This window comes from Myotis myotis, unplaced genomic scaffold, assembly GCF_014108235.1.
Source record: "Myotis myotis isolate mMyoMyo1 unplaced genomic scaffold, mMyoMyo1.p scaffold_m19_p_1, whole genome shotgun sequence".
NCBI lineage: Eukaryota > Metazoa > Chordata > Mammalia > Chiroptera > Vespertilionidae > Myotis > Myotis myotis.
In genome coordinates, this window is record NW_023416313.1 from 43,048,769 (window position 1) to 43,065,298 (window position 16,530).

Genomic DNA, 16,530 nt, shown 5'->3' on the forward strand with positions numbered 1-16,530 from the left:
TTCCTCTTGTCTTAATTTTTCTTATCCCTCTTAAACCTTCCACTCTTTAATATAGCTACTTATGCAAATATGTTATTTCCTCTACTAAATGGCAAACCCTTTCTCGGTAGGAACTATGATTCATCTTTTCATGCTCTACAATATATAGGAATGCAGCATGTTTTTGTTGAATGAATTAATAAAAGAGAAATTTATTTATCAGAAAGTCTTGTATTTATTAGGACATTTGTAAGAGTTGTTAATGCACTTTATATCAAATTGTGATTAATGTTCCTAGAGAAGAAAAAAATTGCCCATCCATGAATTATTTAAAACATTTGCCTCCTTGTTGACATTTTCAGGTAATTTGATTCCTTGTGGAAAACTACTCCATGATGAGACTACACTAGTTATGATAGAAGACTAGTATCACTGCTGTCTTCTACCTGTGCACCAGGCACAAACTCCATTGTATTTGAGCTCATTTGCTTTTCCCACCAACCTCTGAGGTAAATACTATCATATTGGTAAGTGAATTGCCCAAGGTGACACAGCAGGGAGCCAGCTGACCTCAGTGTGAGCACACAGGTGGGCTCTCACTAGGGGTTCCTACCCACTTACGTGTAGCAAACAGTGTGTTAGGGGGACCAGAAATACTTCTGTTATACTCCTCTCCGAAGGCAGCCTGTTTTCTTTGGTCCCCAAAATAAAGGTCATAATCTCGATAGTTCTATTACAATCCTTTGAGGTTATTATTATATCCAGATTTTTTGTGAAACCCAAGATTCAGCAAGTGAGCTGTGAATCATTATCCTGAGCCTGTGTAGAGCATGGCTAACCTGAGCATTGGTAGGGCTCCCAGGATTTGGGGGCTTGTTGACCTTTTGGGAATTAAGTCACTTCATTTTCACAAAAGTCCTCTTTATAACTCCCACGGCTTTGCACCCAGTGCTGTGTCTTTTGGAGAAGACAGCTGGATCCATTGTCATATCGGACCTGTGGGTGTGTGAGCAGTTTCCATGGAAGTGTGACATTCTGATTACTCTAAACCAGGAAGTGATGATAGCACCCAATGGGTTGTATTGTTAAGTGATGTTACCAAAGTTGTTTCTTTGATTGTACTACTACTTCCTCAGTGTTTCTTTGTGAAATGCCAGAAGGAAACAGACATCTGCGACTAAATAACCATCTATCACAAGTAGCAATATATTGGAAAAACTTATCTCAAATCGGTTTATATTCCTGAGACTGACAGGCAAAATAAAGTCATAGAATTAAAATGTTTGCAATTAAGGGTGATAAAGACATTTTTAAGTACAGTACATTTAAGTATACTACAAAAGCCTAGATCTCTGAGTTATCTTTTTTAAAAGAGGAAAATATATAATTAGTATCTGCTTAAAGTTGTACTGAAGATATTTAAACTAGAATGTTCAAAGCAAGGGATGATCATTATATAGAAGATTCATGTCCTCTCCAGGTGATTGTCTTCAAAATTTCTAAATTTGATTATTCTTTCAGAAGGAGAGAGAGAGAGAGAAAGAGAGAGATAACAATTTCTCTTAGACTCTTTTATAGTGCCTGAATAATGAATAATAACCTAAATAGGTTATCCAATAGAGTGAAGATTGTGAAATATTTACAACTTTTTTAGGAAGTTTAGAGATAGCTAATATTGCTTCCTGTCACACAAAAACTTCCCTCAGAAAACACCCATCCACATCTTTCCTCCAATCATAGATTGTTTATGCTACACATATACAGGGTGTCCTCCCCCCCCCCCCCCAGCCCCCAAACTTATACACATACATTCTTGATAGCTCAATTGCTGGTTCTTCCTTTTCAGATTTAACTCATTGGAATTAATAATTACTCAAAGTGTGTATATGTTTTTTGGGACACTCAGTTAATGCAAATATATCCACTAACCTCCTTCCTCTCTCTATTACAATTGCTTTAACCGTTGTTTTTCTCTTCATAAACTGACACAGATAGAAGAGATTATAAGCTAAAAACAGTAACAAGAGACAAAGAATATAATGAGAAAGGGTCAATTTATTTAGAAACTATAACCATAATAAATATATATGCACCCTACATCAGAGCTCCTAAATTAAGTAAATACTAACCGATTTGAAGGGACAGACAACAATAAAATAATAGTAGGAGATTTCAATATCTCACTTCCAACAATGCATAGATCATTCAGGCAGGAAATCAACAAAGAAACATTGTATTCGACCATACGTCAGACCCAATGGACCTAACAGAACATTATATCTAAAAATAGCAGCAAAATAATACATTCTCAAGTGCACACAAAAGTTCTCCAGAATAGATCATTTGGTGGGTCATAAACAAATCTTAGGAAATATTTAAGAAGATTGAAATCATACCAAGTATATTTTATGACTATCATGGCATGAAAGTAGAAATCAACTGGAAGAAAGCAAGAAAATTCACTAATATGTAGAAATTAAGCAACATATTTATAAGCAACCAATGGGTTAAAGGAAAATCCAAAAAGTATCTTGAAACAAATAAAAATGAAAAAACAATATACTAAAACTTATGGGATGCTGCAAAAACAGTTCTAAGAGAGAAGTTCATATCAAAAAATGCCTACATTAAGAAAAAAAAGATGCTAAATAAACAATCTAACTTTACATCTTAAGGAATAAGAAAAATAACTAACTCCAAAATTAGCATAAGTAAGAAGATAACAAAGATCAGAGCAGAAATAAATGAAATAAACATTAGAAAAATAACAAGAAAAGATAAAGGAAACTAAGAGCTTTTTTTTTGAAAAGATAAACAAAATAGACAAGCCTCGACAAATTTAAAAAAATGAGAGGAGAGTCAACTAAATAAAATCAAAGATGAAGGAGGAGACATTATAACTGGTACAAAAGAAATACAAAGAATAACAGAAGACTACTATGAACAATTATATTCCAACAAATTGGATAACCTAGAAGAAATGGATAAATTCCTAGAAACATACAAGCTAATAAGACTGAATCATGAAGAAATAGACAAATCTAAATAGAGAAAACATGAATAAGGAGACTTCATGGGTAATCAAAAGCCTTTCAAAACAGACAAGCCCAGAACCAGATAGTTTCACTGGTGAATCTACCAAACATTTAAATACAAATTGATCAAAAGTTTATAATGGTCTCTATTATCCATGAATGAGTGAGATCATGTGGTATTTTTCCTTCATTGAATGGCTTATTTCACTTAGCATAATGCTCTCCAGTTCCATCCATTCTCTTGCAAATGGTAAGAAAAGGACTTGTATGCATGCATATAAGCATAACCAATGGACATAAGACACTGGGGGATAGGGGAGGCTAGGGGACTGTCTAGGGTGGGGGGGAAAATGGACACATATGTAATACCCTTTGTAATATTTTAAGCAATAAAATAAAAAAATAAATAAAAATTAAAAAAAAGAACCATTTTCCTGGAAAAAAACAAAACAAAACAAAAAACAAAAAAATAAATAAATAAATAAAAAATAAATACAAATTGATACCAACCCTTCTCAAATTCTTACAAAAAAATTGAAGAGGAAGGAATAACCCCAAAATCATGTTACAAGGCAAGAATTGCCCTGATACCAAAGCCAGATAAGGACACTACAAGAAAAGAAAACTAGCCCAGCTGGCATGGCTCAGTGGTTGAGCAGTAACCTGTGAACCAGGAGGTCCCGGTTCCATTCCTGGTCAGGACACATGCCGGGGTTGCAGGCTCGATCCCCAGTGTAGGGTGTGCAGGAGGCAGCAGAGCAATGGTTATCTCTTATCATTGATATTTCTATCTCTCTCGCTCCCTTCCTCTCTGAAATAAAATATATGTATATATTTTTTTTTAAAAAAAAAGAAAAGATAAATGATAGGCCAGTATCTCTGGTGAATATTAGTGAAAAAATTCCCCTCCCCCCCCCCAAATATTACTAAACCAAATTCAACAGCACATTGAAAGGATCATACACCATAATGAAGTGGGATTTATTCCTGGAATACAAAAATGGTTTAACATACACAAATTAATAAATAATGTATACACATATTAGCAGAAAGAATATAATCATCTCAATAGATGTGGAAAAGCATTTAACAAAATATAGCATCTTTCTTTATAAAAATGCTCAACAAATTGTATATAGAAGAAACATCACTATTGTATATAGAAAACCCTATAGACTCCACCAAAAAACTGTTAGAACTAATCAATAAATTCAGTAAAGTTTCAAGACACAAAATCAACATACAGAAATCAGTTGCATTTTTATACACTAGCAACAGAATATCTGAGAAAGAAATTTTGATTCACAATAGCATCAAAAATAATAAACTACCTAGGAATGAATTTAACCAAGGAGGTGAAAGATCTCTACACTGAAAACTATAAGACTTTGATGAAGGAAATTGAAAAAGACAAAAAAAAAAAAAGAAAGATATCCCATGTTCATGGATTGTAAGAATTAATATTGTTATGGTGATAATTATCTTGTATATAAGTGTATCAAATCAACATGGATTACACTTTAAACTTACACAATGTTATATGTCAATTCTATCTCAATAAAGCTGGATAAAAACTGATACAGGAAAGCAAAGTAAGTAAGGATAAAGACATATTTATATAATAAGTAAACACATGTGTTGTATAACTAAAAGTAATCTAGTACCATATATTAGACTACAGGCCCAGTGCATGACATTCGTGCAGTGGGGGGCGCGGTCCCTCAGCCCTGCCTGTGGCCTCTTGCAGTCCAGGACCCCTTGGGGGATGTCTGCCTGCCATCTTAGGCCTTGGGGAGTGGGCCTAAGCCAGCAGGCTGACATCCCCCAAGGGGTCCTTAGCGCTGCCTTGGAGGCAGGAGAGGCCACTGCCACTGTACTCGCCAGCCATGAGCCCGGCTTCTGGCTGAGTGGCGCTCCCCCAGTGGTAGCACACTGACCACCAGGGGGCAGCTCCTGCATTGAGCATCTGCCCCCTGGTGGCCAATGCACATCATAGCAACCAGTTGTGCCACCGTTCAGTTGATTTGCATATTAGCTTTTTATTATGTAGGATTTATAATCTTTATGGACTTAAATATTATATGAGAGAGAAATTTATATAGAACTGAGTTGTCTATCTTAGCTGAGTTTTTTCTTGACTAGTAGAACAATTTAGAGAAAAGAGCTTATGTTTGAGTGACCTATATTTCTTCAGATCTCCCCTCTATCATTTCCCAGTTGTGTACCTTAACTTCAGAGGCCTAATTCTCTTATCTGTAAAATGTAGATAATAATGCCTCCTTTGCAGTGTTATATTGGAGATTTGACATGAAATATACAACAACTAACCTTTTCTTTCAGGATTCAAATTAAAGACATAGAAAGTAGAAGTAGTGTTACACATCTTCCTCTTTCATCATGTCTAATCTTTAATTACAAAACAAAGTAAGTCTTAGCTCTCAAGTAAGGACTCAGTCACTCTCTACATCCAATTTTTCTAACTTCTGAACACAAGATTCTTGGTAACATCTGCTTATTTTTTTCTGAATGTTTCCAAATCCAATCTGTTCTCTCTAGGCATAGGGCTATAGCCCTTCACCAAGCATGAGGTGTCTTTTACCTTTTTTACCTTATTTAACCCAAAACTTTAAATAGTTTAATACCTTTGTTAAGTTTAAGTGTACCTTGACACAGTTGCTTTTTCTCTAAAAAACTTCCTGCGTCAGTGTTGATCTGAGCCAAATCTCACTTCTGCCTTCTAATTCATTATAGAGTGTTCCTAACTACATTCCTCTCCTTGCATCACTTTCTGTTTCCAATTTTTTTTTTGTCACTACAACTCTAGACACCTAAGCTCAAGGATACTTTGAGGATCATTTCAGGCCCTGTTCTTAGTGTACCTGGGTACAAAGAAGATACAATTTAGAACTGCTTTGGGTATAGGAGTAGAGTGTTGTTTTTGTTTTTTGGTGAGAGACAACCCCAATAAGAAAATTCCCAACTGTTGCCTTTGCTAATGCAGACAGTGATCACTAACCCATGTTAATAGTATAGTTGAGAGAGACGAATGTACCAGGAATAATTACTTGATTTCTGGTATTTTATGGGATGGTTGATGGGAAAGAAAATCACATAGATGATTCTTATGGATGATAGTTTATTAAGAACATGTAATCTCAAGTCCCAACTATATCACTTACTGGTTGTGTGATCTTGAGTAAATTAACTTTTCTGTACCTTAGTTTTCTCATCTGTAAAACTGTGATAGTAATTGTACCTACCTTATTAGGCTGTTTTTTGAGGATTAACTAAAATGACACAAATGGTGCTTAATGTGGTGTTTAGCATTCAATACATGTTAGCTATGTTATTGTCATGGTGTTATTTGTAATGACCTTATAATTTAAAAGTATTTCTTGATATATCTGAAATATATTTTTCCAAATAAAGTACTCCCTCTGTCAGTGACACTACTCAAACTTATAATAATGATGAAAGTGACCTATCCATTTGGGAGTGTCATGAATTACTGGTTTCTGGTTACTGGTGTCTTCTCTGAAGAATTATATGAAAGATGAGACATGTCTGTGCCACTATCTCAGGGAACTGGGATGGGTTTTAGCAGTATTTGAGCATGAATTCATTTTACTTTTACATCTCCACTCGCATTCAAATAGTTAAATTTCAAATTATGAGGAAGAACAGGACTGCAACCTGTTTGTCCTGGCTGTCTACTGAGCACCCCTATGGTGCTGAGAGAAGAATCAGGTTTTATTCATTGGAATTTAACAACAATAAATAGGAGTGGCTCAGGATGAGGCATGAACCCTTCCTGTAATTCTTAGGGTAACTTAGTGGGGAGTGGATGGAAAGGGACACCGGTCTTCTTTAAAGAGGGCTACAACAATACAAAGCCTTTGCAGACCATGGGAACCCTACTTGATCTTCCTTTTCTTTGAAGTTCTTTTGTACTTCTTTCCTCAACATACAATTTAATCCTTAATTATATCGTGTCATGCTATTCAATTTCATGTTACTCTCATCTCTCCAAAGAGATTGGGAGCAGTTTTAGGGAACGGATCATGTTTCCTTTCTTGCAAGACTCAGATGCTGAGAAATGTAAAGAGCTGAATAACATACCATATGTTGGGAAAACAGATTGTTGGAATCAACTGGGAAAACTGGCCCACTATATGGAGAATAACACCTGGGTTCCTACCTAACATCACACTCAAAGGTAGACTCCAGATACATTAAAGACCTACTGTCAAACTATAAAGTTAATAGAAGAAATTACAGTAGAATGTTTAAATATAGAATTAGAAAGAGGGAATGACTTCATAAAAACTTTTAAAAACACAACAGTAAGGCAAAGAAAATTGATGAATATGATTATTTCAAAATTACCAATCTGTATTTTTAAGAAGCATGGTCCAAATTAATAGAAGACAGAATGAATAAGTACAATGTCTGTAACCAATGGATTGTTTGCATCACAACATAAGGAACTCCTGCAAAGCAATGCTAATAAAATAAAACAGCCTTAACAGAAAAATAGGCAAAGGAAAGGTACAGGCAGTTTATGGAAATGAAAGCTCAAAAGGCTAACAAGTATATATAACAATGCTCAAACTCATTAGCAATTAGAAAAATGCAAACTAAATCACAAATAAGATACAACTTAATGGTTGGCAGAAATGAGAAAGCTAACTAATACCAGGCCTTAGCAAAGATGTTGGGACATGGGGATCCTCACGCACTGCAGATGGGAGTGCACACTGATGCAGTCACTCTAAAGAGCAAGCCAACACCAATTAGTTAAATTAAGTGTATGCAAACCTAATGACCCAGTAATTCTGCTTCCTGAAGAACTTGCATGGGTTCATAAGGGGATAAGGAGGAGGCTGTTTAGTGCAGCATTTCTTGGACTAATGGGAGGAGGTAAAACATGGTCGGTATATACGATGAATCATCATGTAGCTACTAAGAGCAATTAATTAGATGCACATTTAACAGCATAGGGAGATCTTAACACATCTGAGTAAAAATTTATGAAACAAAAAGTGATACAGTGGACTGAATATTTGTTTAACCCAAAACTCATATGTTGAAATCCTAACCCCCAAGGTTAAGATATCAGGAAGTGGGAAGATATTGGGAGGTAATTAGGTCATAAATGGTCATTAATTGGTGCCCTTACTAAAGAGACTCCAAGGGCTGTGTAGCTCCCTGCTCTCCACCCTGTGAGATACTCCAAGAAGTCTATGGTCTGGCCTGAAAGAGGGCCCTCACAGAGCCTGATTATGCTGGTGCCATGACTTTAGGCTTCCAGCCTCTGGAACTGTGAGAGGCGACCTTCTGCTGTTTATAAGCCACTCAGTCTGTGGTACTTTGGGAAGCAGCCAGACCTGACTAAGCCAAGTGATTTATAACACAAAGAATAATTAAAAGCATGTGCATACAAAACATCAAGAAGTATTTTTTGCAAAAATAAATACAAACAAAAGTCTACACGTGAAATACAGAATGGTCACCTGCAGAGGGAGATGAACGGGAGTGTACTATGAGAATAAAGAATCATAAATAGTGATGCCTACAAGTCCTTTGGTTGATCTCTCCTCCTTGCCCCCACTCTCCCTACCTTCCCTCTGAAATTTGACAGTCTGATCAATGTTTCTCTGTCTCTGGATCTGTTTTTGTTCATCAGTTTATGTTGTTCATTATATTCCATAAATAAGTGAGATCATGTGATATTTATCTTTCTCTGACTGGTTTATGACACATATGTAATACCTTAATCAATAAAGAAAAAATATAGTGATGTCCAGAGAAGGCCTTCCATATACTCAGGATGAGAGTGTGTCATTACCTAACTTAGCCTTTGCCTCTAAGGCAGCAGTTCTCAACCTGTGGGTCGCGACCCCTTTGGCGGTCAAACGACCCTTTCACAGAGGTCGCCTAAGACCATCCTGCATATCAGATATTTACATTACCATTCATAACAGTAGCAACATTACAGTTATGAAGTAGCAACGAAAATAATTTTATGGTTGGGTCACAACATGAGGAACTGTATTTAAAGGGCCAGAAGGTTAAGAACCACTGCTCTAAGGCTTCTCCATTCCTAGAAATGAATTCTGTATTGAAATCTAAAAGTCTACTTCCAAACACAGTTCCTGTTATAGGTGTACTTTATCATTTCTTTTGCTTTCTTTTAAAACATCTATTGCATTCTTGTCCATTCACTTCAATAAAGACAATATCTCAGTTAGCCTAACACAACAACAACAATGTTGGGAAGAAAACATATAATAAAATAAAAAACACAGATTTTTAACTGTCTCAATACTTACTATAAATTTCCCATTGTTCAGATAATTTGTATATGATTTTCACTACGTATACTCATATTTTTCATTGAGGAAGTTATGTGTAGTTTCTCAAGATTAGAGGAATAAAGGAAGTACTAGTGTATATATATATAGTTTTTAACTGGCATTCCTCAAGAACTGATTACAAATTCTATTTTCTAAGGTGTCAAGAATATAGAAGACTTTAAGGATCTATATCAATCTGTAAATGGTTATTGATTTGGGGGAATGAAACTTCAACATAGAATAAGTATGCATGATTTAATGATAATTGAAAACATACATTATAAACCTCATCTCTATATTTACCATATGCTGTAATTGAGAATGCCTAGGACAAAGATTGGATGGTGATATGGAAAAAATAAAAATTGATTTGAAGGAAAAAAGAAAATGTTTTGAGAGAAAAAAGTTCTTTGTCTAAAACAAACCAATACAACTGTTATTTTTATATCTTTAAAATAACTGTATTTCTATGTTAACAGGAAAGTTAACTTGAGCTGAGCATTTAAGTAAGGGTTCAAGGTATCTTGAGCAAAATTATTGGACAGCTAAGTTTACTTTTTATTTTCCTTTTAGGAGCATTTTTTGATTTTAGTTTTAAAAAAATGTGTTAGCATTTCATTGAACTAAATTGTAATAAGCCTGGGTATTTTACTTTATTACTATGTAAGAGAAAATGAATATTTATGATCATCTTTCCTCATATATTTAAAAATCTTTAAATTTTTAAAATGTGATCTCCAAAAACAAGCATGTGTCTTACAAATAAGCACTTCTGACATAGTTAAGCTTTCCCATTTAGGTAATATTACGGCCTCAGTTCTCTCACCTTTAAATGAAGTAGTTGAGTCAGAAAGAGTGGTTAATCAGAACGACTCATTTGTTAGACATGCTGACGCCCTTGCTCCCCTAGCCTGCCCTGCCCTTCCCATCAGACACCGATCCAGTGGGTCTGGAGCGGGACCTCGGCATCTGCAAGCTGATTCTGGTGCAGGTAGTCTGAAACTTAGGTTTTGAAAAATACTGAGTGAAATGATCTACAAAATCCTTTCCACCTGCATTATCCTATGATAGAAATAATTGTGTCTGACTTACCAAGTTTTCACTTATCTCTTTTAAGTCCTTCAGTTGGTATACACCATTGTGTCCAGAATCACTATTAGTTCGTACATCTAAAATTTTAAAGACACCATGATAATACTCCGTTTTCTGGCCTGCGGTGAAAAGGAAAAGCAGAAAATTAAGTGGTTTTGGAAAAAAATTCAGAATCCAACTATAATGAGGCTAATATGGTCTTGAATATATTGCTGAGAGCCTTTCTAATTTAGTTTAATAAAAAGTATAGTGAAAATGATTAATACCACCGGTTAATAACAGCAGCTTATATTTACTGAATGCCTATTATGTGCCACGCCCTGTTATGGGCACTCTACCTGTAGTAGTTCCTCACTCCAGCTCTCTAAGATTATAATCACCTCCATTTCACCAGTGAGAAAAGTGAGGCTCAGTGGTGTTAAGAAACTTGCTCTATGCTATGGAAGCGGTAAGTGAACTACCTGGGTTTTAAACCCGGACAGTCTGGCTCTAGTCCTGGAATGTTTAATTACCATATTAACCCTTGCTGAGGTGAAGTGTATGCCATCTTATACTCTACTGGAAGTAGACGTAAATAAAAAAATTTTTTATGTTTTCACTTATATTTTAAATTAATTTTTTCAAATAAAAATCTTTATACATTTTAATTTGTAATGTGAGAACCAGGCACACTAAGAAATACATGAAAAGAAAGGCAGGGGAACACTATCAGTTTGGTAGTGAGAACAATGTGTAACTGGGATGAATCAGTAAGAAAGGAGAGAACACAGGGAACTGTGGGAAGTACTGAGGAATTTGGTAATCTCAGGAGTAAAGCGTCCAGGTGGAGGGCGGGTGGGCAAGAAAGCTATGAGAGAGTTAGAAATTGAGAACAGAGCAACCACAAAACAACCTTTCTCCTCGGGGAGCCTGGCATAGACAGGACACAAGGAGGGTTTCCCATGGAGCTAGAAAAGAAACAGGGATCTCAGGATAGTCTCTCTCCTAAGTGGGACATCTCTGGATATGGAATGCTTTTTTTAGACCTCCTGATGTTTATCCATACAATCCACAATTATCAATCGTTTTAACCATAGCAAAGGCGTTTTTGTGCAATCAAATTAACTGACCTAAAACTCTTTTGCCATCCTGTAAACTATAAGTTGGACTGTTATATTGGACCCAGAACTATGTTCTTAAGCCCTTTAAAGCTCATAATGGAGTCTTCAGTCCCTCATCAAGTCTGAGGAAAGTGACAGTAGAGAAGACCACTCAAGTTAGCAACCTGAACTATTTGTTTTATCACATAATCTGGGTCAGAGTCACATTGTAGAGATTTGTCAAAAAATGTAAATGGATTTTACTCTGTGCAGAGAAAAAGGCAATGTTAGAAGAGGCAATTCTAAAATGCACTGTTTATGTGATTATAAACATATCAGGCAATACAAATATCCCTGAATATTATTTTGGAGAGTGCAAATTTTTCTCTAAAAATTAGTAAAAACATTGTGTCATATTTATAGTTTACCAGTCATTTCAAAATTAATCATTTCCTTGGACATGTGCTTTGCTTTTAGCTTTGAAATGTTGGTGGACAGAAAAATGATGAGTAAAAGAGCCAATTTTAGTTACTAATTTAGTAAGTAATTTATCATAGTTTTTCCCTTGAATGTACAATGATGATTAGAATGTAGTATGATTACTATCTTTGATCTTTTGTGTAGTTCTCAAAAGAATACTAGATTTTGAGCTCCAAGGATATAGGAAATTGGTCTGCTTTGCTTAATGCTCTATCTTGAATACCCAGAAAAGCAGTTGCATATAATAGGCATTCAATAATTAGTTGTTGATGAAATAATTGAATAAATAAAAATATTCAAAATGTGGGCATTTACGGGTAAAAGTACAAATGTCTTTTGGATGAAATTACATTTACATGTATGCAAATGAAGCTTGACAGAAAAATGAACTCAAACTGAGTGAAATCCATAACTTTACCTACCAGAGACTAAGAAATGAGCCAGAAGACCAATGGTCACTGCCACCACAATCAGCAATAACACAACGAGAAGGGCAATCATCCATGGTTTCAAATCTCGGCTTCGGGTGCCAAATCCTACTGCTCTGCATAAAGGAAAACTCACCAGTAACTCTCACATAGTCATGGTCACAGGCTTTCTGATACTCCTTGAATAAGTGCAAGCTGCTTTAGCTTACCTTTCCCAGCAAGATGATATTTGTCTTCCATTTTGGTAAAGTTCATCTTGGTGTGAGGGGAGGTGTGGAAAAGATGAAAATTTGGGAATGTATAATATTGCTTCTGTTTTCTATTTCTAGAGGCTATTCATGGCTCTCTGTGGTGGCCAGATCTGATTTCCCTTAACAGCGTGGTCCAAAGTAGCATGCATGCTTGAAAAAGGACCATTTCTTCTTTCTCCAGTACTTTAAAAATTATCTCTTTTATTTGTCTACCCTTTTAGAGTGTACAAAGTGATTTCGAATCTATTATCCCATTTACATTTTTAAATTTATCTTTACTGTTGAAAGTATTACAGATGTCGCCCTTTCCTCCCCCGCTTTGACCCACTCTACCCCGCTCACACCTCCTCCCAAGGTCTTCCCAGCAATATTGTCTGTCCATGGGCTATGCATATAAGTTCATTGATTAATCTCTTCCATTTCTCTCCCCCTTCCCTCTGAAATATGTCAGTCTGTTACTTGCTTTAATGTCTCTGGAACTCTTTTGTTCATCAGTTTATTTTGTTCATTAGATTCCACATATAAGTGAGATCATGTGATACTTATCTTTTTCTGACTGGCTGACTTCACTTAGCATAATACTCTCACATCCCTCCATGATTTCTCAAAGGTTAATAAAGTACTCATCCATCTCAACAAACAACCTAATTAAAAAATAGGCAGAGGACCTGAACAGACACTTCTTCAAAGAAGACATAAAAATGGCCGACATATGAAAATATATTCAACATCACTAATCATCAGAGTGATGCAAATTAAAATGATGATGAGATATCATCTCACACCTTCCAGAATGGCTACCATCAACAAATCAACAAATGAGTGCTGGTGAGGATGTGGAGAAAAAGGAACTCTACTTAGTACATGCTGGTGGGAATGCAGACTAGTATAACCACTGTGGAAGACAGTGTGAAGTTTCCTCAAAAAAAAAAAAAAATGGAATTGCCATTTGACCAAGTGATCCCACTTCTAGGAATCTATAATAAGAAGCCAGAAACACCAATCAGAAAAAATATATACACCCCTATGTTCATAGCAGTGTTATTTACAATAGCTAAAATCCGGAAACAACCCAAGTGCCCATCAGTAACTGAGTGGATTAAAAAACTGTGGTACATTTATACAGTGTAAAAAAGAAGGATATCTTACTCCATTTACTTTTTATCTTTTATTTTTAACTGGCTGTGGAAAGGCAGTGTGTCCTCTGATGGACAAGAGCTAAGGTGATAGAAGCTAGAAGCAGAAGGTCCATGGGGAGTAACATTACTTAATCTCTTAAATGGCTTAAAGTCTAAAAATTCAAATATGAGGGAGAACTTAGAGGCTACTTAGTATAGTTTAATGCATTTTCTAGATGAGGAAACTGAGGCCTAGAGACGAAAAAGTCATTTTTTCCAATATAATAGAACCATCAGTAATGTTAAACTCATGAATTCTCACTCCTTCAACCCAATTTTTTCTCAGTGCCAGACTGCATCTCCATTGATTGCATTTTAATTTTTAAATGTTTATTATTTATATAGTTATTTAGTCACTCACTCATTTATTCTTTATATATTTGACCATTCATTTTCACAGAGAATCTTATCAGTATGTCTCCAAGTCATTCAAAAACACAAAAAAAGAACCAAAACAAAAAGGCTAGAACTCAAGGAGTTTTATGAACTTTGAAATCTTTCTGCCATTTGGCCCACTCCATTTTCAAAGCCAGTGATGGTGAATCTCTCTCACTTTAAATCTCTCTGATATTCTGAATTTCTCTTCAGGTAGAGCCTTATACTTTTTTTAATCCTCACCTGAGGCTATGCTTCTATTGATTTGAGAGAGAGAGAAAAGAAGGGAGAGAGAAGGAGAGAGAGTGAAACATGGATGTGAGAGAGAAACATCTATCGCTTGCCTTCCATATGTGTCATGACCAGGGATGGAACCCACAACCTAGGTAATTTCCCTGACCAGGAATCAAACCCACAACTTTTTAGTGTATGGGACAATGCTCCAACCAATTGAGCCACCTGGCCAGGGCGAGCTTTGTCCTTTTTTAATGTATCACCTGATTAGGTTAGGTCCAAAGAATAATTTCCCCCTCTTAAAATCAACTGATTCAGACCTTAATTATATTTTCAAAACTCCTTCACAGCAGCACCTATATTCGTTTGAATAAATAGAAGAAGGAATATGTGCATGAAGGACTTAGAATCTTATAAATTTATCACAAAATATTATGACTTCGATAAAAATGGACAGAAATCTATAGACTTCATAAAAAAGCATGTGAGATTTAAATCTCTAATTGTGGGGGTGGTGAAGAACAATTTCATTACAATGGAATTCTATGTTAAGCATGTAATTAGAAGATTAAGGGATATTTTTTCAAGCAATAATTTGGGGAATGCAATGTGAACCCTTGGAAATTGAAATGGAAAGAAAGCTAAAATTAATCCCTCATCATGACCTAATTGGCAATCTGCATTCAATGAAATCCAGTTTTTCATACTTGTTATATCTTCATTAAGCTTGGTTATTCAGTATATTCATGGCATGATTTTTCCAAATATGTCAATGAAAATGTGATAATTTGAATAATTTGGTAATTTTGCTTTCTGCAATCTTTCAGAATGAAAGATATGTGTCTTGAAGAATATATAGAGCAGTATGAATTGTTAATGATCAGAGTTGGGATATTCATTTCCTCAGCAACCATGCTGTAACCTGAGGACTTTCATATATGTGAGTTCTATATATTTGAGTTAGCAAAAGGCCTCTCCCCACTCCACATGGATCTACCTTTTTCTAGAAAGGTCTTCCCTGAAGGCAAAAACTTTGGCTCACTCCACAGTCAAACACATGCCCTTTATAATTTTTTCTACAAGTTCCAAATATTTCCTTTTTCAATAATATTTTTTAAAATATATTTTTATTGATTTTAGAGAGGAAAGGAGAGGGAGAGAGAGAGAGAAACATCAATGATGAGAGAGTCATTGATTGACTGCCTCCTTTACTCCCTCCACTGGGGATCGAGACCACAACCTGGGCATGTGCCCTTGACCAGAATCGAACCCAGGACCCTTCAGTCTGCAGGTTAAGGCTCTATTCACTGAGCCAAACCAGCTAGTGTTTTTTGCTTCCTTGTAGAAACATGATATCTTTACACAAATGCAGATAGAGACATGTGATTGTTTTACAAACACCAATTTACAGATAGATTATGGACTCATAACGCTTCATAAAGACAGTTTTGAAGTGTAAAATATCTTATCTGATTTTAAAAGAAATTATCAGTTAGCTTCCCAGGCCAACTTAGATGTCTATTTAACTCCTAATGTAACTGAACAAAGGTGCTAAATGCACTAACTTCCTGGGAGCCATTTAGTGCAGAAAACTGTTCCTCTTTCTCCAGCCTGGTTCCCACCTCTGGAGGCAAGTTCTTATAGAACCAAAGTGCCAAACTCTCCTTTCACCAGTGAAAATCATCATTCCCTCTGAGCCACTAATATCAGGCATTTTTTTTACAGAAACATCCTTTTGTGGGGACCTAACATATGACTATTCTAGAATGAACATTCAATACTAAAAGTAATAAGAACAAGAGCTACTATTTACTAAGTGCTGACTTTGTAGGAGTTGTTGATATCTTGTAATCTTTCATCCTCTAAACACTCTTGTCAGTAGAGTTATTTATCTTCACTTTACAGGCAAATAATTTGCTCAATTCACACAGTCGGTAGGCAGAGTGATAATCTAATTTTGGCCACTAGTACTCAGAAACCCATCTTTCTCTGAGATGTCAAACTTCCCTTTGAGAGTGATTTCTTTTTCCCCAGAACAGGCTT

At 35.7% G+C, this 16,530-nt stretch overlaps 1 protein-coding gene across 1 annotated transcript in view; it reads right to left on the bottom strand.

Annotated features, from left to right (window-relative positions):
- The window catches only part of TMPRSS11A (transmembrane serine protease 11A), a 34,443-nt gene extending 21,739 nt beyond the window's left edge, over window positions 1-12,704 (bottom strand). Inside the window, exons 1-3 of the mRNA XM_036336880.1 lie at window positions 12,659-12,704; window positions 12,444-12,593; window positions 10,463-10,581 (exon numbers count right to left, since the gene is read on the bottom strand). Of these exons, the coding sequence (XP_036192773.1) occupies window positions 10,463-10,581; window positions 12,444-12,593; window positions 12,659-12,704 (315 nt within the window). The remainder of the gene's footprint in view (window positions 1-10,462; window positions 10,582-12,443; window positions 12,594-12,658) is intronic.
- Window positions 12,705-16,530: the final 3,826 nt, after the last annotated feature.